Source organism: Xyrauchen texanus, chromosome 27, assembly GCF_025860055.1.
Source record: "Xyrauchen texanus isolate HMW12.3.18 chromosome 27, RBS_HiC_50CHRs, whole genome shotgun sequence".
NCBI lineage: Eukaryota > Metazoa > Chordata > Actinopteri > Cypriniformes > Catostomidae > Xyrauchen > Xyrauchen texanus.
The window spans coordinates 6206656-6234401 of NC_068302.1; the positions used below are offsets into that span (position 1 = coordinate 6206656).

Here is a 27746-nt window from a genome sequence, read left to right on the forward strand (position 1 = left end):
AAAATTGAATGTAACTTTACACAGAAAATGTTAGGAAGCAATTTTATCACATTAAACTCATGTTTACATGCATTTTTTTTTTTATTGTATTTAAGGTGGGACAGGTCAAAAATAATTGTGTGGTAACAAACATTATGTCACAAATACTGTTGATTGAGCTTAACTTGTATTGAAACTTGAATAATCCTATATATATTCCTTATATTCTATACTATACTTGGATATGAAACACTGCTTTTAAACTCCTTGAGAAAGTACTTGATTATATTGCAATAAATATTGCATGTTAATTGTTGATGTTGGCGGTGGTGATGATGGTGCACATGACATCTTTTTGCCAGCATTTTAATTATTATTCTCAATAGTTTTTCATCAAAGGTAGTAATGTACCCATCATATGTGACAGGGATCTTATGGGCTGAATTCGAGGGGTGGAGAAAGGCAGAAGTGGGCTGGCTATGTTTGTACAGTAAATTACAACTAACTTTCTCTCGAGGAAAGACCCTATTTCACCAGTCGCCATTATTGCAGAGTGCTGAAGATTAACGGATCCAAGTATGAGACGACCAACTCTGATTTTTCTTTTGTGTTTGTTTACATTATTATCCCATATTAACTGTTATAAACCGGGACCGATACCCGAGGGTAAGCCAGTGATTTCAACTTATTATTATCTTAGATAACCACTTCTGTACGTGATATTGTAACACACTATTGCTGTTTTACAATGAATAATGTAAATGCTTCGTTACACAAATCACATATGCATTCGGTAAAGTTAGCCGGACATGCCGGTGACTGTACCGTTCATGTAGACATCATTACAGATCCGCTTAAATTCAGTGCAGAGTTTATAATGAGGAATAACTACTAAAACACACTGCAACATTTTTAATCAAGGTCTTGCTTTTACTGTTAAGCAGCGAAAAGGCGTCATTATACCGTACAACAAAAATATTTTTTTTTACATACTTGAGTTTTCTCGCTAAATGTGACCAGGAGGAATGCGTTTAGATTGCATAACAAGACAAGTCTGATGTAAATATAATTTTATAGAACCCCCCTTAAAAAGACATTTAACATTTGCAAAATTAGCTTTCATGCTGTTTTGGAGCATTTTAATATTCCAGCTGTGCACGGAATTCCCGTGTGATGGAGAAGAAAAGGGACGTGGGATACCCATTAGACAGTGTTCTTCCTGCACGTAGGCAGAGGAATCGAGCTGTGGAGATGTTGGCTGCAAATACTTTTACACTGACTTGAGTTTTTCTCTCTCTCAGGAGACCTTCTAGTGCTGACTGTAGCCACACATGAGACTGATGGCTTCAGGCGTTTCTTGAGATCTGTACAACACTTCAATTACACCATCAAGGTCCAACACTTTCTCAACATCTTCCTATTTTAAAAATATTTTTATTGAGGGTGTTAATAGAGGAGAATGTTAAAGGGATAGTTCACCCACCAACAAAAACACTCATCATTGTGTATGATTTCCTTTCTTCTGCTGAACACAAACAAAGATTAGAAGAATATCTCAGCTCTTTAGGTCCATACAATGCAAGTGAATGGTGACAAGAACTTTGAAGGTCCGAAAAGTAAATAAAGACAGCATAAAAGTAATCCATACCATATGATGCCATGGTTTAATCTATATCCTCTGAATCGATATGAAATGTGTGGGTAATATTTAAGTCCTTTTTTACTATAAATCTCCGCTTTCATATTCTTCTTCTTTTGTTTTTGGCAATTTGCATTCTTTGTGCATATTGCCACCTACTGGGCAGCGAGGAAACTTTATAGTAAAAAATACTAAATTATTGATCTGTTTCTCACCCTCACTTATATCGATGCATCACAAGACACGGATTTAACAACTGGAGTTGTGTGGATTACTTTAATGCTGCCTTTATTTATTTTTTTAAGTTTCAAAGTTCTGGCCACCATTCACTTATTTATATATCTGTAGCCAGACGTTTTTTGATTAAGTATGCCCTATAAGCACTTTAGAGTACTTTAGAATAAAAATTATTTATATATATATATATATAGGGCATACTTAATCATTTACATATTTGGTTGAACAACTTGATCATGGAAATATATATACTGTATATACATGCACATATATTAGGACCATTATTATTTTTTTTTAGCATTGTGACATTGTTTAAGCACATTATTCCTCAAATTCTGCATTCTGTAATTTAAATAATATATTTATTTTTTTAGCTTACATTAGGTGACTGACAATTCTTATTGAACCTAAATGGTGAAAATGGCTTCATTTTCTTTATGTAAAGTGAAAATTCTTGTTTTTTTCTTTAAATTTTGGGGTTAAATAAGATACAATCAAGGTATTTCTTAACAGTTTTTGTGAGATTCACTCTATTACACTGTTAAATGTCTATAATCTACAAACTGATGCCTCACATTCTTTTGCTGTTTTTAGGTTCTCGGGAAGGGAGAAACATGGCAGGGTGGAGATTATATGTCACCTCCAGGAGGAGGACAGAAAGTACGCTTGCTGAAGTCTGCTCTGGAGGAGATTCAGGAGGAGAACAAAGTCATTCTATTTGTGGATTGGTAGTTATCTCCTCCTTTATATCTGTAAATGGAACATTCCTTGAATCGGTAGGAGTCTTGATCATTGACTTGGTCTTTCCACAGCTATGACGTGATCTTTTCTTCTGGTCCAAAAGAGCTGCTGAAGAAGTTTCAGCAGGTCAAACACAAAGTTGTGTTCTCTGCAGAGACCCTGATCTGGCCAGACCGTCACCTGGAAGACAAACATCCGCACGTCAGGGAAGGGAAGAGATTTCTTGGAGCAGGAGGCATGTATTTGTCTCTGTTCTGGTATTATTGAGTTTTAGCTATACTGCTAGTTCTGCTAGTGCCTGTTCTTACACAAACATCCTGTGTGGTTTTGAGTTCAAAATTGAAATGTTTATGGGACACATCATTATGTATGGGTGAATCTCACCAATCAATGTCTGGGTTATATTTCACATAAATGTCAAATCAAAAGATTACGACTGCAACATTATTTTCTTGACAATTAAGTACGCTTGCCTCGAATATTTTCATTGTTTTAATGCAACAACTGTCTCATTTCTGCAATATGGTAATACAAATCATCCTCTCTGGACACAATCACAAAATCAGCACAAAGTCAAATAAATTCAACAAATACTATCATGATGTATACTTACAAATCATTTGGCATTACATCAATGAGAATGAGATTTTTAGATCAAATAGAATTATATCCTTGTGGTAACAATTGCATGTTCCCATCCAAGTCCTGTAGGCTGATTTAATTGTAACATTGGCTGTTTTATTTCTAGGTTTCATTGGCTATGCACCCAACCTTAAAGAAATGCTTTCTGACTGGTCAGGAAAGGACAGTGACAGTGACCAACTGTTTTACACCAAGATATATATCACCCCAGAGAAAAGAGTGAGTGTTTGCGCAGAGTTTTTTTCCAATACATATAATGCCGTTTCATAAAAGTTTATAGATCTGTTCTATGACATTTTGCCATGCTTTCAGAAGTTCACAGTTTTCAGAAAATTGCACATATTAAATGTGTTTACGCTGTATTTTGACATTTTCTTCCCTGTCATTTCCTCTTTAGAAATCTATAAATATAACTCTGGACAACAAGTGCAGATTGTTCCAGAATCTTCATGGAGCTTTTGGTAAGTGGATCATGTGGTGCACTTACAGAAGGTTTTGTACGGTTTAATTGGAGAATGGCTCCTTTAAATAGGCCAAATTCTACAAGCATCAGCTCTCTTAGGAAAACTTTCTGTTTGATGGCTTCCAAACTGCAGCGTCAGTGCAGTTCTTGCCCTGATACCTGCTGGGAAATTTGCTTTTTTGTAACCTGTCTGTTTAATAAGGAATTACTAAATACTCAGCTGAAGGTCTCAAAATGCTGATTGGTTTCATATGAGATCCTCTTTGGGTTAAAAGCTGTTTTCTGCTCGGCAAGCAGCTGTAGTTTTGACTCACAGCCAGACTGTGGGTGGAGAGTGAGTTTCCCAGTTGCCTGTAATGACACTTCTGGAGCTAACTGTAAGATGTGCCTGCGCACACGTACACATCCCGCAGGGAGTTACAGTCCAGGTTTACAACACTGTAGCTATAGTTTGGTTAAAAGAAAACACGGAACATTCTGTCTGGGAAAGGGCCATTAATGCACATTAAATGTGTAGTTATGTTGTCATTTGTAAGATTGGTCACCTAAAATTATACAAGAGTTTAATTGTTCCTATAAACTACAGACACTTTTGAGTGTTATTTTCTCAAAAGTCTTCCATGGGCAGATAGAAATAGATTATCTCTAAGACAAAATGTTTGTTGCTACCCTACGAACACTTTAGAGTAAATCAAAAGAATATTCCAGGTTCAATACAAGTTAAGCTCAATCGATAGCATTGGTGGCATATGGTAAATGATCTGCACTTATATAGCGGCTTTTTTAACCTTAGCAGTTACCAAAGCGCTTTACACTATGTCCCATTTTCACACACACACACACACAAACACACACACACACACACACACACACACACACACACACACACACACACACACACACACGCGCGTGTTGTGTTTCCATGTTTTATGGGAACTTTCCATAGACATAATGGTTTTTATACTGTACAAACTTTATATTCTATCCCCTAAACCTAACCCTACCCCTAAACCTAACCCTCACAGAAAACTTTCTGCATTTTTACATTTTCAAAAAACATAATTTAGTATGATTTATAAGCTGTTTTCCTCATGGGGACCGACAAAATGTCGCCACAAGGTCAATAATTTTGGGTTTTACTATCCTTATGGGGACATTTGGTACCCACAAAGTGATAAATACACGCACACACACACACACACACACACACACACACACACACACACACACACACACACACACACACTCAAACTCATACACAAATGATGGCAGAGCTGCCATGCAAGGCCTGCTTTTACCGGCATTGCGTTGTCATGGCAATGTAGTTACCAACTATTTTTTACCAAATTATTTTTATTTAACAAAATATGAAATAAAAATTATAATATGAAATTATATTTTTACACAGAATATGAAGTCTACATTTAGGACCATTAAGATTTTTTTGTATATAAACATTATTTTCAAAACACTTGATTGTAGGATTCGGTTTGAAAAATGTCTATTTCAAACTTAAAAAGATGCACAAAAAAGTGTGTGTTTTAATGTTATAAAGCCCTCTTTCATGTTAAATCAAGGATAATTCATTTCCAGATCCTCATCATCTGAAAAGTTCACTGTTTGAAGTTAAAGTTCTGTTCTTGTAGATCAGAGGTATCATTACACGTAACCAAGAGAGATACATCTAAACATTTGTGGAGGAAATCGTGTCTTAAGAAAACATTTTCTCAGACCAGTGGATGTTTTAAGCCGTTTAACTAGACCTTTAAAGTCAGTATGAAACCAAAATTGACCCTAATTACTTTGTTAATCATTTTGTGAGAATTTCGAATGACTGTTCCGTTTGGGTTAAAAAAGACCCGGTAGAGTAAGGCAGATATGTTCACACCGGCGGCGGCATTGATGTTTGGTGCCACTAGACTTTGTGATCTGTGTCACTAGTGGGGGTTTCTACTGCTGAGGCCACTCTAACATGATTGTTGGACTGCACAACTGGCCATAGCAGCTTTTGAAATGCTGATGACAGACGATACTGCAGATTAAACTAAGATTTAATTCTAATTTGACCAGAAATCAGTTCTCTTGCCTCTAAAAATGAACAATCTCCAAGGGAGAGCATTTTATATAATCTGCAGCAGTGCTTAAAGCATCATATCATTAATCACAATGAATGTCATGTCAATATATGAATCAAACTCACTCTGAATGCTCTCATTGAAAATTAATGGCATGGTGTTGATATGCCACTGTCGGTGTTGATGGGGATTTAGGCACATTAGATTAGTGATGCACCGAAAAGAAAAAAAACTTGACCGAAACCGATAATGAAAATTTCGGACACACTGGGCCGAAAAACAAAGCCGAACATAATTACTTTTTTTTTAGACTTTGTTTGGAATAATTGAACAAATTCTGAATGTTATTATTAGGGATGCACTGAAACCACTTTTTCTATAACTGCACGTTTAAGTATAAAATAGACATGTGGCAGGGCAGAGGGCGGCGCTGGGTCGTGATTCTACACACCCGGTACCTTATCAGGCTAATCAAGCCTCCGAGAGGGATAAAGGCCGACTGCGGAGGATGGTGCGGGAGAGAGAGATAGTTTACGGACATGTCCGTCATGTGTGTGTTTGTCTTTTGTTTAAGTTAATCATTAAAATATTATTTATGTCGTCAAGCTCATTCTCTCCTCCTCCTTTCCATCCTCCGCAGTCGGCCTTGTGTATAGAATCATGACCCGGCCCCGCCCTCCACCCTGCCACAAGACAGTAGACAGAAGAATTGCATACAAATATGTTGACCATTAAGAAAACCATTGTTGTTAACTACTCTACTATCGCCACGTCCCATGTTGTATGTGGACCTGGATCTTAAGTGGATATCTTTTGTGTTCACTTTAGTTGTAGTAGAATATCACATTACTCGGTTCATTTAAATATAGTTGTAATTTGTAAAATAGTATTATTGTTATTATTATTAATAATAATAATCTGACTGTACATTATCCTGCTTATTACATAAATAAATAAATAAATGGACATAAATTCTCGATTTTCACAAATGTTTTATTTTATATTGTGAGAAGTCGCTGAACAGCTGAATGCTAATTATACAGCTTATTACAAGACTGTATGCCAAATAAATAAAGAAATAGACATTAAAAACACTGATTTAAGTTGAAGTTATTTTATTAACTGATATGTCTTGATCCCCAGATGTGTAGTTATTATTCAATATATAATATATATTATATTTAATATCAAACCACTATGACCAATGTCCAAGTGGTCACTATGACCACATTGACCAATCAGAATCGAGTATTCCAGAGACCCGTGTTATAAACAGAAATCAATTTTCAGTCATAATTTCATAAGTTTGGCTTTTATTTTGACGGAACACTCCAGGAAGCAGCGAATCATCATAAGCGCACCACGAGCCGCATGTGACGCTATTATGAATGACCAAATTATCTTTTAATGTTTTCAGCATTACTCGTCATAATTGCATTTTTACAGAGCTCTATAATTGAAATTTTACTAGTAAAAATTCAGATTCGAGAGCTCTACAATTGAATTTTTTTTATTTTTATAATTGAATTATACTAACAATTGTGTGGCTACAGAAAGATCATATTATTCATCTTTGTTTATTTTTATGAACAGATGAGGTTGTGCTGAAGTTTGAAGATAAACGTGTGCGAGCCAGAAATGTACTTTTTGACACACTTCCTGTTGTAATCCACGGCAACGGACCCACCAAAGTAACGCGATTTACCATCATGATTCAAATAACTGTAACGAATAAGCAAAATCAAGATTTCATCATTTTATTACATGCTGTGTCTTTCAGCTTCAGATAAACTACCTGGGGAACTACATCCCAAACCTGTGGACATTTGAGACGGGATGCACAATTTGTAATAAGGACTTGCGACTGCTTTCTGGACTCCAGGTGAGCAATTTTCAGTAGCGAACCCTGGAGACATTTAAGAAAGATATTGTTGTGTTTATTGCTTTTATTCTAATCCTTAAATGACTTTAGCTTCGTAATCTCAGACACAGTCATAGTTACTGCAACAGTAAAGCATATATATTTAAATTCATTTAAGCATTAGATGATTGAATTTTCTCAGTTAGAAATTGCAGAGTGTTTATTTAGACTTGCTGTTTGTTTGCAGGAGAGTGAATATCCTGTAGTGGTCATCGGGGTCTTCATCCAGCAGCCCACTCCGTTTGTCACTGTGTTCTTTGAGCGCTTATTCAATCTCAAATACCCTAAAAACCGTCTCAGATTATTTATCTATAACCAGGTAAGATGTTATGTTACAGATTTATACCTCTTCTATGTAGATGTTTCAATTATCCTCTTAAAACATGCTGCACCTGTGATCCATACATGATATTAACTGTTTATATTAAGTGTAAATCATCTCTGCGTATGTATATCTGCACATATGTATGCTTTTGAGCACTGTATTAGATATCCACATATAAAGTGATGCTTTGGAACTTATTTTAGCTGTATTACATATCAGTCAATAAACATCCGCTTCTTATACTGCAAATATTTTAAAGCCAATGCAAAACAAGATTATATTTGATCATTTTTGCTTTGGTTTTTACAGAAGAAAGTAACCATAGCAGTTTTAATGGCATGAATGGGTAACAAACCATTAAACTAAAATCCACGTTGTGTTGCGATAATGTTGGCTAGGGCTAAAAGGTCATTTAGTTAATGCGTTTTGTGGCTATAAAAGTTCTTGATTTGGTTGGTGCAAAGTACTTGGTGTGCGTTATTTTCTGAATTGATTCAATATTTAATATCTTAAGTAGTCAGGGACAAACAAGTCATACATACGAATACAGATCAGACTGGATTGATGTCACCACATGTAACAATCTCTCATTTTCACCAAATATAGAATGCTTACTGCTGTTTTTAACCATGGGATTTGGTATTTCCTGTATATGTACATACTGTAATTACTATATTTTACAACGAGTACATTCGTAGTGGTTGCTGTGCAAAACAACCTAATTTTTCCTTATAAAATTGTAATATTTTATAATTGTTGCATTATTTTTTATAAATTCTCATTCTCTAACATTCTCTTTAATAACACTTAAAGGAATGTGTGCACAAATTCGCCTAGATCAGCTGGTAAGAAGTTTTCCGAAGCGCCATCGACAACTGTATGCACCAAACTTTGGAGAGAAACTACAGCTATACCATCATCTCTGCTACTGTTTTTTTGTTTTTCCTAAACAACAATGGCGAAATCAGAAAACAGGTCAGGTTCTGTTCAATAAAGTGGGCCATAATTATTTTTTTTTATAAGCTGGGTCATTCATTGTTATTCAGCAAAAGGCACAGGAAAGTAGTGGTCGATCGATATATCGCCTGGGCCCATAATTCAGTTGATATTCTGACTTTTTTTTATTTAATTATTATGCCAAAAATCACCTGCTAGCAGGTGAAGTGTCTGAGACATGTAAACGACCAGTCACGGTTTGTTTTGTTGTTATGTGCCATCATTGGCAGCCATATCACCCTGCAGCTCTTGCCTGGTTGCCCACTAAAGCTAAGCAGGGTTGAGCCTGGCCAGTACCTGGATGGGAGACCTCCTGGGGAAAATCAAGATTGCTGCTGGAAGTGGTATTAGGGAGGCCAGCAGGGGGTGCTCACCCTAGGGTCTGTGTGGGTTCTAATGCCCCAGTATAGGGATGGAGACACTATACTGTAAAAAGGCACTGTCCTTTGGATTTGATGTTAAACTGAGGTCCTGACTCTCTGTGGTCATAAAGAGTAGGGGGTGTAACCCTGGTGTTCTGGCCAAATTCCCCCCCATTGGCCCCTATCTATCATGGCCTTGTATTAATCTCCCACCCCTGAATTGGCTACATCACTCTCCTCCCCACCAATAGCTGGTGTGTGATGGGTGTTCTGGCGCAATATGGCTGCTGTTGCATCATCATCCCTATGCTATGTAAAGTGCTTTGAGTGCCTAGCAAAGTGCTATAAATGTAAGTAATTATTATCATGTTACTACAGAAATAGTCCGGTGTGCAACACAGTCTCATTTAAACGGCCTGCATATCAGAGCGACCAAATGGCAGATGCGTTTTAGCTCATAATGTTAAAGTGCTCGCCTGTTTCATTCTCCCTCTCTCCTCAACAGTTCCCTGTAACTTCTAACTGTCTCATCTAATGATAAAAAGGACAATCTCAATAAAAATAATATCATATACGGTCTGCAAATATGCACATATCTTGATTAAACAGATTTAATTAACCAACCTCACACACCTTCAGCAGATCCAGCATCCAGCGCTCATAAATCTTCCTCTGAAGCACATATTCTAACAGTCTCTCCTCAACAGTTCCCTGTAACTTTTCTATTGATAAAAGGCTAATATCAATACAATTTGTATTATATACCATTTGTAAATATGCAGATATCGCATTTAAACAGATTTAATGATGTTCACTCTGTGGCAATCCAAGCAGGTGTTACAGGCTGTTTAAATTGTCAGGAGATTGAGGCTTATACTGGATCCGCTAGTTCCATTCATTCAAAACCAATGTCAGTTCAGCCATTAACTGATTAGGCGGTAATGTGTCAAATCACCTGCCTACATTTTCAGATGCAGCACAATGTAAAAGTGTTTCACGTGTGCTATAAGTAAATGTCTTATTCACTATGCACTGTATTTACAATTGGTTTGATTCTATATTTGTTTGAGTAAATGCGATTGCTAATGTGGACATCCCATTCATGTTTGCTGGACTACAGTGTGTACTGTTATTTCCTTCTTCCTAATATATTAACAATTTCTTCATGCACAAATAAATTACCACAATTGATCACTAATCAGAAAGATGAAGAAACTGCTATCTACCATTTAAAATACAGTATTATTTTTTTAGTTTTGTGTGAAATTGAGTATTTACTATATTAAATTGTGTGATATATCGGCAATGTATGGCCCTATAGGCCACCCTGCCCTCTTGATATTGGCATCGGCCATTAAAAAACCCATATTGGTCGACCACTAGATGAAATCAAAGTAAACCAGATCAGTTTGTTTATATTATTTGTATTGAGGACACAGGTCCTCAAAAAGATCATTTTTATTTTAGTATTTGTAATTTAGTATCATTTTTTAAATACCATAACATTCATTACTGTCATTTTGCTCACAGATTGCAGGTTTAATGAATTTGCTAAACTTTTCGCTAGTAATGTCAGATTAATTAATTCTTCAACTTTAAAAGATATATTACTGTCACTGTTACTATGTAGACTCTAACTGTCCACTCAGTTGACTGACTTAACAGGGTGGACACTAACAGAGTGGACCATGCACCATGTCTGCAAAAAGAAGCTAACATAGAAGTTTTATCAAACAAAGAATTTAATGGATTTTAATGTTAGTTTAACAGTATAAGGATGGGCAAGTGGAGGCAGGAATCAGCTGAACAGTCAACATAAAATTTAATGGTGTAAATAAACTTAAAACAACATAGAACATAAAACATAAGACAAACACACCTGTAGGGTGGCTGTGTGCATCTCTCTCTCTCTCTAACTGGCATCTTCGGCTCCCCTTTATCTCGCTCTCCGGCTGATTAGCTGAGTCAGGGCCGGCCGTGCAGCCTCATGGCCCGGCCAAGCCCTCCTCCTTGTCAGATTCCTCCCCGCCCGATTCAAGATGGGGCACCATCTCTGGAGGGGAGACGCTGCCCTTCTGTCTGTTCTGTCAGACAGTGGTCCATCCCGCCTCCTGTGAACCTGTGGGAAAGGGCGAGCAGAGACAAACAGTGAGAGAGGAGAGAGAGAGAACTTGCTTGCTGGCTCCCAGACGCATTGTCACCCGGTAGCGACCCCCACTTTTCCCATGCTCCCCTGGCGGATGGCAGCGGCCAGGACTCTGCGACAGCGCATCCCTCCTCCCTTCTGGGATTCGGCACCACTGTAATAGATAAATGATGGGCAAGGTGGAGGCAGGAACTGGCTGAACATAAAACATAAAATTTAATAAGAAAGTCCACATTAAACAAACATAAACAAACACTGATACACATGCAACGCTGCCCCGTGCATCTTTCTCTCTCTCTCTCTCTCGAACTGGCACCTCCGGCTCCCCTTTATCTTGCTCTCCCGCTGATCAGCTGATTCAGCGCTGAACGTGCCTTATCTCGGCCACCCCCTCGTCACACTCCTCTGCCACCCGATTCAGGTCAGGGTGCCACCGGTCTGGCCAACTCACCCCCCCACATATGAGTGAATTCACATTGTTATGAGTGAAAAGGTAGATATGTCATAATTGAGGAACTTTCCCTTGGGAGCCTAATAGAGGAGCTACATGGTGTTTCTTCAGCTTAGCAAAAAAAAAAATGTTCCTGTCTTTACATGCATTTTTATATTTTATAATGAACTCTATGAAGAAAATTCACATTAGAGCATTATTTTTTTCTCTAGTAAGACCTTTGATATATGGGCAAATGATGTACTGCAGATGTAAAAATCCTTAAAACAAGACAGATTTACTTGAGTAGCAAAACTACATCAGATATTTAGGCTTTTTTTCCCCAGAAAACTTATATTTAAAATAAGTGCATTTTCATACTTTATGTAGTTGTTTATAATCAAAACAATTTTAAAAATCTGCCAGTGCCGAAGAAGTAATCCAAACAAAGTATTTAGATTACTGACCTTGAGTGATTTGTTACAAATTACATTTTACAGCATGCATTCTTTAAACTGTAGAGGAATACTAAAAGTAACCTTCCCAACCCGGATAATGGCAATGTTTTGAAAGGGATAGTTTTCACAAAAATGAAAATTCTGTCGTAAATTACTCACCATCATGTCTTTGGAAACCCATATGACTTTCTTCCTTTGTATGCTCTTTGAAGCATTAGAAAGATTTCCGAGGAAATATTTTCTGTGAGCCAGCTTAAATTTAATTTTTTTCCTCACACAAAGCTATTGGCTTCAGAAGACTTGGAATATAGTGCATGAGATCATATGGACTATTTTATGTTTGTGTTTTTATTATTAAAGCTTGACAGTCTCTGGTCACCATCCACTTTCATTGTTTGGAAGAGAGCAGTGTGAATATTTTTCAAAACCTATCATGTCGTGTTCCACGGAATTAAGAAAATCTTTTGGGTTTGGAGTAAATCATCACAGAATATGACAAAATTTTATGTAAATTTTTTTGAAGTCTTTGGATCTCTTCAAAATAAAGTATGTAAAGTATGTAAATTGTCTGTAATATACCCATATATATATACATTCATCAAAATATAATGTGGGACATTGCTTCCCATTTAATTTCTTTTGTAGGAGTCACACCACGATAAACAAATTCGCAAATTTCTAGAGTCTCATGCGTCTGAGTACCAGGCTGTTAAACTGATTGGACCAGAGGATGGTGTAGATGCAGTGACCTCACGTAATATAGGCTTGTAAGTGTCCTCTTTACATACTACAACTCAGTATATATAGACACAGATTAAATTCTGAGCAATGTGCATATGTATCTGCAGTATAGACACTTTTGTATTCATATAGTACATCTGAACACCATGGAAACCTGTGAATACAGTAAAAAAAAAAAAATGGAAAATTCCAGAGAACTCCAATTAGATTTGTATATTTCAGTAATATTTGTTTTTTTATTTTTGTTTCAGCGATATGTGTCGAGATGACATTGACTGTGAATACTTCTTCAGCATTGATGTGGATGTGGTTTTAAAGAATGAAGACACACTTAAAATCCTAATTGAGCTCAATAAGTAAGTAAATAAGAAAGACTTAAAATCTAGTATGGACATGAGGGGTCACAGTGGTTATCTGTGTTGAATTCATGTCCTCTGTCCTTTAATGAAATAACAATCACTGGCCTTAAGATACATCACAGGAGAAGCATTTTTAGGTATCTTAAAGACCCCTTGAAATGTTTTGTTGATGTAACCTAATGTAGTCAGGTTGATTTAAACATGGTAAGTCATATTTTTGACTTGACTTAAACCGGTTCATTTATATGTTACTACATGAAGCACATTTTTCGGTTAACATGTTTCAGTGCAAGTGGTATTGGGGGAGGGACATTCTCATTCTAAAGGGCATTTTATTGGGTGAAAATTAGTTTACGCCCCTGAGTGCAGGATGATGTCATCAATATCTTTTATCTGTTTTACCAGAAGAGATATACTGTCCATTTCAAATACATTTATCTGCTAAAACTTGTAGTAGTACACTTTTAGTACACTAGTACAAAGTTGAATTTTGATTTCATAGGGTCTTTTACACCAGGAAAAAAACAATAGGTCAATTCTCTGTGATTATTCTATTTGATCAATCCCACAGGCCTTTCATTGCCCCAATGATGACCAAACCAGGGCGACTGTGGACAAACTTCTGGGGTGCACTTAGTGCAGACGAGTACTACGCCAGGTCAGAAGATTACGTGGACATAGTTAAAGGACATCGGGTGTAAGTTATTATATTTAGTTCATTTCATTTGAACTAACCTCACCATTATCATGAAACCATAGAGCTATTGTTATTAGAGGGTCCAGTATGTAGTGTCAAGAAAAAGTATGCAACTTTTTGGAATTAGCAGGTTTTATGCATTAATTCATAAAAAATGATCTAATCTTCATCAAAATCACAAGTATAGACAAACACAATGTGCTTAAGCTAATAACACACAAACAATTATAATCTTTCATGTATTTATTGAACACATTCAATTAAACTTTCAAAGTGCTGTGGAAAAAGTAAGTCAACACTTATTTTGATTTAAAAACTGGTCGATCCTCTTTTGGCAGCAATGCCCTCAACCAAGTGTTTCCGCTAGCTGCGAATTAGACCTGCACAGTGTTCAGAAGGAATTTTGGACCATTCTTCCTTACAGAACTGCTTCAGCTCAGCCATAATCTTAGGATGTCTGGTGTGAACGGCCCTCTTGAGGTTATTCCACAGCATCTCTATTGGGTTAATGTCTGGGCTCTGACTGGGCCACTCCAACACTCTGGCATGTGGAGTCATGTGGGCCGGGAATCGAACCGCCAACCCTGCGATTGGCAGCCGCTCTACCACCTGAGCGGGTCGGCTGCCAATCGCAGGGTTGGCGGTTTGATTCCCGGCCCACACGACTCCACATGCCAGAGTGTCCTTGGGCAAGACACTGAACCCCAAGTTGCTCCCAATGGCAGGCTAGCGCCTTGCATGGCCACTTTTAGGGAAATTAGCCACAGTACTCCATCTCCATTTATAGACAATTTGTCTAACTTTGGACAGATGAATATCTAAGCTCTCTGAGATAATTTTGTAATCCTTTCCATCTTAATGCAAAACAAGAATACTTCATTGTACGTCTTCTGAGATCTCTTTTTTTGCAATGCATTTTTTGCAGGCTAGCACCTTGCATGGCAGCTCTGCCACCATTGGTGTATGAATGTGTGTGTGAATGGGTGAATGAGTCACAGTGTAAAGCGCTTTGAATACCGTTAAGGTTAAAAAGGTGCTATATAAGTGCAGACCATTTATTTACCATTTTTATAACTCAAAGAAGCAGTAACATGCCAACTCCTGACTCTAATTAGCTTTTGTTTATGTCATTAGCCTAGGGATTCACAATCTTTTTCCAACCCACACTGTGAATGTTTGAATGATGTATTCAGTATGCACAAGAACAATACAATAATTTCTGTGTTATTACTTAAAAGAGATTGTGTTGATTCATTATTGTAATATAGATGATCAAACCAGATTTTTAGACAAATTTAAATGCAGGTTATTCTAAAGGGTTCACATACGTTTTCTTTCCACTATACATTATATGTGAAATAGTGCCCTAACAATATAACATAAGTGTAATGAAAGTATGTTGCAGAGTAACAAGCTACCATGTTGTTAAAAGAAACGTGCTGAAATATTTCACACTGTGTATGGAAAATGTGATAATTCTCTGGTTCTTCTGTAGGGGTTTGTGGAATGTACCGTATGTGTCTCACATATTCCTGGTGAAAGCAGATGCACTGAGGACTGACCTCAAAGCTCCTGACCTGTTTGAGTCTGCAACGCTTGATCCAGATATGGCCTTCTGCGCCAACGTCCGAAACAAGGTCAAAGACACTTTAATACATATTAACCAAAAAATAACATGACTTAAACAACAATTAAAAGGTGGATGATGCACGTGAAAACATCTTTCAAAATGTCACAAACAACCATTTACTTTGCTTTCAGAATCACCCAATGTTGTGTATGTATAGCTCAAGTTAAGTTGCTTGCTGGCTGATATCTTATACATATACATTTCCTTCTTTAATTCATTCCTAGGGAGTCTTCATGTTTGTAACAAATATGCACACATTCGGACGAGTTTTATCTACAGAAAACTACCAAACAAACCACTTGCACAACGATCTCTGGCAGATTTTTGAAAACCCTGTGGTAAGATTGAAAACAGTAGTTATTTCAGAGACACATTTCAAAGATTTCAAATATTATATGAAAGACGAGACATTCTATAGACAGGCTATATTTTATTTTGTGCTCTACTGCTAATTTACCCTTTGTTTGTCTTATTGTACTTAACTATTCCCTGGACCAGGACTGGGAGGAGAGATACATTCATGAGAATTATTCAAAGATTTTGAGAGACCATCTTGTAGAAACAGTGAGTATTCAACCAAGAGACAAAACTGAGATGATAATAGCAACATTTTCTAAAGATTAATGTTTGTATGGTTGCATTTAAGATGGTTGTCCTTTTAAAGAGAAGACTAAAGAGAAAATGTGAGTGTGCTTTTCTGTGTAAAACTCGCCGGCACAATGATAAGGTGTTGTGGATGGCTGTCAGGGCATTGCTATGCAGTTGCTAAGGTGTTTTTAAGTGTGTTGCTATGCAGTTCAGTGTTTCCCTTGGGATTTTTTTTCAGCAGATGTTGTGATGTTGTGCGCGCGTCCATGAGCCCCACAACGCCGACACGTAATAATGCGTGTCAGTGGAGGAATAGCTTAAAAGGACCATTAAATCATTATAGTTGGTTATTCATGTTTGCCTCGTCATTTGTGTTTTTGTTTACTGGGAGCTTTTTTTTCTGGATTTTCTCCCCTTTTTCTCCCATGTCCAATTTTCCTCTAGTCCTCATGGTGGCATAGGGACTCGCCTAAATTAACATCAACAAACAATGAACAGTACGTACACAGCATTTTACATGCTGTATTTTATATTGTACACTTTTTATATGCCTTAGGGTTTCTCATCCTATGAAAGCATGAGGTAAACGCTCTTTATTATCCTAAAATCAAGACAACGATCACTTCAGAGTGAAACAACCACCAGGAGGCATCAGTGATAGTTTTTATTTAGCCTCTAGAAGCCGCTCTCATACTGTATAATGACATCGCGCCCTTCCTAGCCGCTCCAGCACCAGACACAACGGGGGGAAATTAACGGTATGAATTTTTGCAGATAAACGATAGTTCCAGAAATGGTTATCGGTGACGATTAATTGGCAAAACCGATATATCGGTCGACCTCTATTATAGAACATGAATTAATAATTTCACAATATCTGTAATATAAAGTTATATCAAACACCACAAAAAACTTTTACCACAATAAATATCACAATATTTAGTGGAGGTAGTTAACTCTAGGGCTGGGCATCGCCAGCCACCTCACAATACAATATGTATTGCGATCACTGATCTATATATATAACTGGATAGCTCATAGAATTCTAAACTGCCAGCAGTAGGTGAAGCTACCGGAAGTGCTCTGGCGGCCATCTTACTATTCCCTACCGACAGAGGGCATCGCGGCATGTGCAGCGTTTAACCGCGAAACAACACTCACTTAAGGATGCGGCTAAAGTGCCCACAGGTTGTAATTTATGACTATGTACATATTAAGCACACATTAGTCGTTATCCCCATGTAGAGTGTCTATAACGATCATAATCTTTAATAATCAACAGTAAAAATACAACACTAAAGTGTATTAATACCCCTTTTTAAAGCAAAGTTATCCATCTGCAGATTGTTACAGGATGCAATGTTTCTCTGCCTTCATAGTTTAAATCTGTTGATGCTCATTGTTCATAATGTTGACAAATTATACAACTGCATAATTTACAACATTATTAACCATTTTTGACTAGATTATATAGTAAATGTGAACTAATTTAGGGGGGGTGCATGCACATCAACAAATTTTAAAGTTAATAAAAACGACTAGCTTTGTGTTGATATTGTAACTAGACAGTACCTCTTAGAATAAATCCAGAACCAAATATAAAAATGTAGAATAGTATACACACACAAGTTCATATAGTAGTGTGTGTGTGTATATATATATATATATATATATATATATACACACACACACACACACACATTAATTTACCTTTACTTAATGGAATTATCCATTTGCATTCATTTCTGGAACATGTACATACCAGCTTGTGAGCATTTAATTATTTCAACAATCCCCTGATATTTTAAATCATAATCAGAAATAGGTTTATTGACATATGCACACTCAAGGAAATCATACATATTTATTTGTTCAATAACAAAAGCTTCCAAGTACATAAAAAAATTGACTTAAACAACAGGTGGAGCAACCAAATTAAGCACCAACTTAGTTGCAAACTAACTAGTAGTTACGAAGCCTTGAACTTTATACCCCAACTTAAGACCTTACGCACAGCTATTTACTCAACCTCATGTCCTTCCAAACCTGTATGACTTTTTCTGTGGAACACAAAAGATGACATTTAAAAAATAAATTTTGTCCATATAATGAAAGCCGTTGGTGACCAAAACAAGCTATTTTGCTCACCATTTACTTTCATTATATGGAATACAAAATGCATTTTTGGGGGTTCTGCAAAAGAGTCACATGGATTTGGAAGGACATGAGGTTGAGTGTATGATGACAGAATTTACATATTTGGGTCAACTTTTCTATTAATATTAAATGTTATAACTATCTGAAACACAGTAATTTTATGAGACTTATACTGCATGTTGCAAAAGTATCTTCATTGCAAATAAAAACAGACAGTATAATATTTTTTACTCTGTTAAAACAGCTCTTCAGTGAAGCCAGGCTGACTCCTCATACAGCTTTTCCTCCTGTTGCAAACCAATTCCAGTTTTATCTAGCATTCAGTGGGATGTTTATTGAAATCCAAACGGCAAATTTACCTTGTTTAACTTCAACAATATCCATGTGCACCTTTTCAGGGCTGGACTGGAAAGAGAAATCGGCCCGGATTTGACATAACTGTCAAAAAGTTGTTGGGGGTAGTGTTCGCTAACGCGGCGGCTCGTTTTAGATTATCGCGGCCGACACAGCGACCCGCTCGGTTCTCCCGATGGCCAGTCCACCCTGATCGGCCCCAAAGTTTGTCGGTCCACCGGAAAAATGTCCGGTAGTCCAGATTACCAGTCCTGCCCTGCTCCTCGTCTATTCCAATTGATCACTTTATAAATGATGCCCGTGAGCTGGACCGTATTCAGGCCTGCACTGCAAAAAGTACAAATCACACAGAGAATTAATGAAAGCCCACATTATATTTATCATATGTAACCGGTGTTGATCTGAAATTAGATATTCAACTTGACCAAAAAAGCTGACTTAGGAAAATAACCACAAAGAATAACAGTATAACTCACTAAGTTAACGTTAGCTGCATAGCTAATATTCATTTATCCTAAGAAAATAACCACAATGCACGTTCAACGTAAACAAAAGCTACAAAACATAATTATGTATTCAGAATAAAAACTTTAAAGCCTGCAAAAAATGTTTGAAAATGTCTACTGATATCTTACCTCAGTTTCTTAAACTTGTATCTATTGAAACACGTGCGCACGTGCGCCGCTGAACGTAATGCTGCTGCAATAAAGAGTAACATAACACGCTCACATTTAGAATAAGCAGGGGGGGGAAATTAAAGTCAAAATAAATAATGAATTACATATTTAGGAAGATTGCATTGTGATACAGTGTATGCAGACATAAGAAATGTGTTTTAATGTGACTGGATGGGTACAAATTACTCACCAAAACAGACGATTTCCCATTGAGACACATAGGCGTACAGAATGTTAGGGAATACCAAGATGGCGGCGCAGTAGCTTCACTGTTGTGACGTCATGAGCTATCCAGTTATATATATAGATCAGTGATTGCGATACACTTCACAATTCTATATATCACAATACATCACGATATTATGGTTCAATTCCGCATTTAATTTCAATTAATTTGGTTATAGTTCAGTTATAATGTCCATTTGCTTGCATTCAGTATGAATTAAATTATGTTTCAGCTAATGATGTTATTCATTATACAGGGTACCTTCACACTTGTTAAATTACAGATATATCAAATTTTCAAATTGTATTTTATCATTACTTTTTCATAATTTTGGTGTCATTTTAGATTTTAAATTTTTAAATGTAGTCCATGTATTACATCAATAAATATGGTGTATTGAAATTGCTTGCCATATATTACATATACTATATTGTTTCATGTTTGTTGTTTACATGCCTAATTTGTGCTGTTTACAAGTATTTACTTAGTGGTAAAATGGTACTGTCTCTTTAAGACCAGCAGCAGGGACTCTGACAGTAGTCTTTGTTTGGTCAAATGGCTTCTTTACATCATCCATGTTTAGGGGTAGGGGGAAGGGTTGGATTAGGTTTAGGATTAGGAGTTAAGGTTAACGGTGTCACTATAGATGTAATTAAATGCATGCAAACACATACTGCGTGTACAAAATAAGTACATTGTGTCAAATGCGTAAGTACATACTGTAGTAAATAAAGACACCTTATTTAAAGTGGGTCCGAATTTGTATTTAATTTATATACATTTTATTTGGTTTAATAAATGAACATTTATTTGATGTATTGGGGTGGAAGAAAACTTAATTTGCAAGAATGCCATTACCTGTGTTGAATTTCTTTTGAATTAAAAGTCAGTAAATTCTTCTTCCTTTCATTCCAATTAAAATTCCACTTCAACATCCTGTGGGGTGTGGCTAGTTTTGTAGTTCATAGTTAAAATTTAACGCATGAACTGGAAAGGAGCCAATTCTTAAATGTAGGATTTTGCGGAACCCTGAGCATTAGCAATAGTGTTGGCGAACACCATTAATGATTTTATGTCTCTTGTAAAGTCATGATACTTGAAGCTTTGTTTATTTTGACCTCTCTATGTAGCCGTGCCCTGACGTGTACTGGTTCCCCGTTTTCAATCACTTGGGATGCAATCATCTCGTTGAAGAAATGGAACATTTTGGCCAGTGGTCGGGAGGTGATAATGTGGTATGTACTGTTTTTCTCTGTTTTAAGATATGTTTCTGTCTTTAGTATTTCTTTTGAGTGAACCTTTTTTTTGTGCGTTTAGGATAATAGGATTCAGGGTGGATATGAAAATGTCCCCACAATTGATATCCACATGAAACAGGTGGACTATGATAAAGAATGGCAAAAGTTCCTGTTGGAGTATATAGCGCCTGTCACAGAGACAATGTATCCTGGGTACTACACACGAGTGAGTCTTGCTTTGTTTTTTGACTTTGAAAGTCTGGTCATATGGTACATCTTTTTTCACTATTAACATAGCTTTAAAAAGTGTCGCTTTGCAGAAAAACCCCCCCGGGTTCACATACAACGCAAAGAAAATTTTCGCCTTGCATTGCTCGCGCGAGTTTGTCCGCTGGATTATAAATGTGTGTTTAAACGCACGTTCGCGTGAGTAATGCGAACCCACGAGTATTCCCCTTCTCTTCCGGAAAAGGACAGGAGGAGGGGGTTCTACGACTTGGTTCATAGTAAAGTACAATCAATAGCTGGAATCAAGTATACGCGCATATTTTCAGAACTTACCAGGTTGTCCAACTTCCTCGCTCACTTTCCTCCAAGCAATGTCTTTTTTCATCCGGTCTTTGTACATGTATGATGTTGTGTCATACAATTCCGGGTGCCCACATGCCGCTACAACAATTTTTCATAAATTGTTCCAGATTTCTTCGGCTACTACGTCAATATGCGAATGAAGCGATTTTGCGTGTTGGATTAGCGCCATTCGCATCTTTGCATTGACTTGTATGTAATCGCGCCGTGTGAAACGCTCGCTTCGCATTGTATGTGAACGCACCATTAAAGTATAATGAAGGCAGTGGGAATGTTAGATACAGTGGTGGATTTAGGCATGGGTGACATGGGCAGCCACCCAGGGCGGCATCTTGATAATTTCAACTCATTACGCGACATTCTCGCATAATGGCACAAAACCCCAACAACTTTGGGGGAGTGCTGTCTCATTACGCAAGAATGTCCTTGACATCAGTGCAACTGTCTGTGTGTTTGTGTCCTTCAGGCTCAGTTTGATCTGGCGTTTGTAGTCCGGTATAAACCTGATGAACAGCCTTCATTAAGACCTCATCACGATGCCTCCACTTTCACTATCAATATAGCACTCAATGAAGTGGGGACTGACTATCAGGTGAGTAAAAACATGTATATAACACTTGACTGGGTTGTTGTTAGACACAAAAGGAAGTGGATTTTTACATGGCAAAATCAATTTAACTCATAGCCTCGACTGGCTTAATGCTCTTATAAAACACTCTCAATAAGGATTTATATATATACATGTGTATATATATATATATATATATATATATATATATATATATATATATATATATGAAACAGCAGTGATTACAATAAAAAAAATTCTGCAAGGTAATATATTTAAAATAGTTAAAATAGTTAATTAGCTATTAGCTAATAGTTAATATGTGATACATCTAATGTGTAGGTGAATTTCTATACAGTGGAATTCAACTGATGTGCAATCAAAGGTGTGTGTATATATTGGCTATTTTAGAATGGCTTCAAACATGACTCTGTTTTTAAATTTGTTTTAAGTTTAATGCAAAGCATTGTTATTATGCAGAATCAATTGGCCTAAAAAATGTTTTAGGTTCAATACAACTAAGCTCAATTGACAGCATTTGGTTCATAATGTAAAATTATTTCGACTCGTCCCTCACTTATTTTGAAACAAGCTAAATCTGGGTTATGGTGAGGCAGTTAAAATGGAAGTGAATAAGCCAATCCATAAACATTTAAATACTCACTGTTTCTTCTATAGCCACAAGACGTAAGTAATATGCAGTATGTGTTCACATGATTTTAGTGTGAAAAAACCTATTACTATACATATCCGTGTGAAGATGTATACAATATTTAATATTATATCTTTGTTGTCATGACGAAATAACACTGGTAAACCTTGGAATCTGGTAAACACCTTAACGCAGGTAAATCCCTGATGTTATCACATTAAGATCATGTTAATATTATGCTTGCATCTTGTTGCTATTCTTTTGAAATGCTGTATATTTTAATTGTTATGGACTGGCTCCATTCACTTCCATTGTAAGTGCCTTACTGTAACCGTAATTTTAGCTTAATTTTTTAAATAAACAAGGGATGAGTTGAAATAATTTTTCTGTTGTAATCTGCATTATGACACAAATGCTGTCGATTTAGCCTAACTTGTATTGGACCTGGAACATTCCTTTTATAGCACCCAGGATCTGGCTCATAGAAACTAGTAAATCGATAACAGACTTCAGAACAGAATTTAACTTGCATGACAAAATTTAATTTTACATGCTCTTGGTCGACCGTTATGGGTTTTTCATTGGCTGATACCTATATCTAGAGAGCAGGATGGCTGATATACATACAAATACATACAGTTAAAGTCATAAGTTTACATACACTTAGGTTGAAGTCATTAAAACACATTTTTTAACCAATCAAAAATGTAATATTAGCAAACTATAGTTTTGGCAAGTCGTTTAGGAAATCTATTTTTCCAACAACTGTTTACTGACAGATTGCTGCACTTTTAATTGACTATATCACAATTCCAGTGGGTTAGAAGTTTAGTTAACTGTGCCTTAAAGCAGCTTGGAAAATTCCTGAAAAATGAATTTTTAGCCAGTTAGCTTCTGAAAGGAGGTGTACTGAATTGGAGGTGTACTTCTGGATGTATTTTAAGGCCTACCTTCAAACTCAGTGCCTCTTTTCTTGACATGGGAAAATCAAAAGAAATCAGCCGATACATTAGAAAAACAATAGTGGACCTCCACAAGTCTGTTTCATCCTTGGGAGCAATTTCCAAACACCTGAAGGTACCACGTTCAACTGTACAAACAATAGTACGTAAGTATAAACACCATGGGACCACACACCCATCATACCGGTCAGGAAGGAGACGCATTCTGTCTCCTAAAGATTAACGTAGTTTGGTGCGAAAAGTGCAAATCAATCCCAGAACAACAGTAAAGGACCTTGTGAAGATGCTGGAGGACCAGGTAGACAAGTATCTATATCCACAGTAAAACGAGTCCTATATCAACATAACCTGAAAGGCTGTTCAGCAAGGAAGAAGCCACTGCTCCAACACCATCCCAACCGTGAAGCCTGGGGTGGCAGCATCATGTTATGGGGGTGCTTTGCTGCAAGAGGTGCACTTCACAAAGTAGATGGAATCATGAGGAAGACATGTGGATATGTTGAAGATATCTCAAGACACCATGAAGTTAAATCTTAGCCACAAATGGGTCTTCTAAATGGACAATGACCCCAAGCATACCTTCAAATTTGAAGCAACTTGTTGTGAGAAGCTTGTAGAAGGCTACACAAAACATTTGACCCAAGTAAAAAAATTTAAAGGGAATGCTACCAATACTACCAAATTTGATGTAAACTTCTGACCCACTGGAAATGTGATGAAATAAATAAAAGCTGAAATAAATCATTATTTTGACATTTCACATTCTTAAAATAAAGTAGTGATCCTAACTGACCTAACACATTTTTTCTACGATTACTTGTCAGGAATTGTGAAAAACTGAGTGTAAATGTATTTTGCTAAGGTGTATGTAAACTTCTGACTTCAACTGTATATACATACAGTACTACTGTGTTTAAACATTAGTTTTAAAGTGAAACAAACATTTATTTTATGCAGTATTTAATCAAATTAGCATAAATTGCAATATTTACTTACGTTTGCATAAACTTAAAAAAATAAATAAAAATAGAAACATTTGGACCATTCATTAAAAAACCTATTGTTATATTTTAGAACTGATACAACGGAAATGAACACTTCTGTTAATCTGCCAAACGAAAACGGTTATCGATTGATGCGTAATGGCCAAACATCGGCCAATGAATTGGCCTGGCCTATATATTGGTCTATCTCAACAAACATGCAAACTATTGCTGGAAAACGTGAGTCCCATGTTCACACTATAATACAGCAACATGTCTTGACCCACAACTCCCCTGAAAGCTTGAGAAGTGGAAACATACTAAAATGTCCAGATATTCCAAGGATGTTCCCTGTTGCAATCATGATTTTCTGCTCCTTAATTAATTTAACTTTAAAGGGATAGTTCACCCAAAAATGAAAATCTTCTCATCATTCACTCACCCTGATGCCATCCCAGATGTGTATGACTTTCTTTCTGCTGCTGAACACAAACAAAGATTTTCAGAAGAATTTTTCAGCTCTGTAGGTCCATACAATGCAAGTGAATGGTGACCAGAACTGTGAAGCTCCAAAAATCACATAAACGCAGCATAAAAGTAATCCATACGACATTGTTTGACGAAATGTTTTTGGAAGTGACGCAATCACTTTTGCTTTTTTACTTTAAATCTTAACTTTCATTTTCAGAACATTAAACTGAAATGTGAACTATCCCTTTAAGTATGTTTAGATATTTTACTGGAAAACAATAGAAAAATACTGGTTGAGAAAATGATTTTAGCAGTGTATTAATCTGTGCATAATGTCCGCTTAACCTTTAACTCTGGTTAATTTCTGGGCTGCAATTTTTCACACTCAAATTTAAAATCTCACCATTCACACATTTTTGACAAACTCCCCAAATAATACAAATACTTCCAATCATTTATAAATAATATTGTATGTGTTTATAATCTTATGATAAACAGATAAAAAAAAAAAAAAATTATGTTGTTCTAAATTTGTAAACATCTAATTCAGGTTCTGTTTACTCTACCGCACTTTGAAAAGTCTCAAGTTATTCCAGATGTGCTCGTCCATAGACATTCAGTCTAATTTTCAGTTCAAGCTCCACCCTTAATTAATTGATAATATTAGCCTCTGAGTGGACTAGAAGCTCAATCTATGAGTCATTAGAAAGCTGAGATTATCCCCTTTGCGATGATTGATATATATATATATACATAATACAACATTTTATTATCAAAACATGTAAAAAAATTAAATTAAAAACAATTCGGATTATTAATTTTGTCGCGTGCTTTTCCTTCTAAGTGGCATATTTTATTCTGGACATCTAAGATATAATATTGGATTATTCAGCAAAGTGAGCTCACAGACAAGTATATAAAATGTTTGCCTATTTGAAGTTTATAGCAGCAGTTATTGGAGACATTTGTATTTGATGACTTACAGAAATCACATTTCATTTTGTTATTCTTTTGAAAATATTTCAAACTGTGGTATTAGAGCAAAAAAAAAAAACATTTAGGTGTTATGTGAAGGACTTTTTATATAAATATTTCTACCCCATGATTTTCAATGCAAATATAGGCCTTGTTTTATTATTTTAAGTAACATAAATGCAGAAGTTATGGTAATCTCTAAAGAGTTCAGATTCTAAGCTTTCAAATGATTCCTCTTATGCCTGACTTATATGGATACTTCAACGTTGTAAGCGTAAACTTTTTTCGCAATATAGCGCCCCCCTCCCCTTCCGGCGGGTCTTTAGACTTTATGGGGTTGTGCTGCACTGTTCATCTACACAAGTTGTAAAATGCTTCATATTTTTGTCTGCTATTTTTAAGTAGTTTGATAGAGTACAGAGTATTTGAATGATAAATTACTATTACTATTTATTACATTCACTCCTCTGTTCAGGGTGGTGGCTGTCGGTTCTTGAGGTACAATTGCTCCATTAAAGCTCCCAGGAAGGGCTGGGCACTCATGCACCCGGGACGCCTCACTCACTACCATGAGGGCCTGCCCACTGTAGAAGGGGTTAGATACATCGTCGTCTCATTTGTGGACCCTTGAGTTAAGATCTTTCTATTGGAAACTTGAATCTGCTTTTCCACAAGATGGGCTAGAAAAGATAATCAATGGGAGTTTGTGCTTGAACATGTTGAAACAGTGCCTTACAATTGTGAATGCATCAGTGTAAATATCGTTTTAACATTTTTATTACAAAAAGGGCATTCTTGATGTAGACATTAACGATGAATATTGAAAGCAGTTTTGACAGATCACTATGCAATTTGTGACTTCTATGCAAGGACATTTTTACTCTGTTTAATTTATTGTCTTGTTTTGAAAGGATTATTCCATAGAGGAGATTTACATTTCAGTAATGCATACCGATAACCACACCAATGGAGATCTGTTCTGTCATTGGCTTTGACATTCACAAACATATGGCTTTGTTTTTTAATTAATGATGCCCCTCAAGCATTCGGTGCTACTGTTTGTAAACAGTCTGATTAATGATTTGTTTCCTTACAGCTTAATTCTGCTTGTTAGGTTTGGAGATTTATTTTTCTTGCCTTGTTTATGAATCAGCTATCATGAATTTTGGAAGAAAAAACAATAAAAAGGAGAAAAAATTACAAATTGCTCAAATGCATAATTGTTATTGGCCACACACTGATATCGAGACACAAAATGTAATTCTGGTGGTTTTATAACTAGCAGCCGGTTAAGTTTTATTATAGTCAGCTTTCTTTTGCTTATCTTCATCTTTCCAGTTTAATTGATTTATTAATATAAATAAACTGAACAGGCAAAATGTATGAATTTTGAGAGTGTGCATTGAAGATATAGTACAAACACCGAAAAGAGGATAGACCATAAAAACAAATCAGAAAGCATTTGT

At 36.3% G+C, this 27746-nt stretch overlaps 1 protein-coding gene across 1 annotated transcript; it reads left to right on the forward strand.

Annotated features, from left to right (window-relative positions):
- The first annotated feature begins 478 nt into the window (after positions 1-478).
- Positions 479-27531, forward strand: LOC127621354 (procollagen-lysine,2-oxoglutarate 5-dioxygenase 1-like). Its single transcript, XM_052094916.1, has 19 exons — positions 479-645; positions 1281-1372; positions 2450-2583; positions 2668-2831; positions 3345-3457; positions 3636-3699; positions 7370-7467; positions 7557-7658; positions 7885-8016; positions 13060-13181; positions 13407-13511; positions 14086-14211; positions 15707-15848; positions 16066-16179; positions 16340-16405; positions 20974-21078; positions 21161-21307; positions 22136-22261; positions 26756-27531. Exons 1-19 carry the CDS (start codon positions 558-560, stop codon positions 26909-26911), a joined length of 2196 nt encoding a protein of 731 aa, XP_051950876.1. The 5' UTR covers positions 479-557; the 3' UTR covers positions 26912-27531.
- Positions 27532-27746: the final 215 nt, after the last annotated feature.

Excerpts from the sequence above, each read along its gene's own strand:
- LOC127621354 (XM_052094916.1), top strand. The coding sequence starts at position 558 with ATGAGACGACCAACTCTGATTTTTCTTTTGTGTTTGTTTACATTATTA. Across the intron at positions 7,468-7,556 it reads ACGGCAACGGACCCACCAAA|CTTCAGATAAACTACCTGGG; the intron begins GTAACGCGATTT and ends TGTGTCTTTCAG. Across the intron at positions 7,659-7,884 it reads GACTGCTTTCTGGACTCCAG|GAGAGTGAATATCCTGTAGT; the intron begins GTGAGCAATTTT and ends GTTTGTTTGCAG.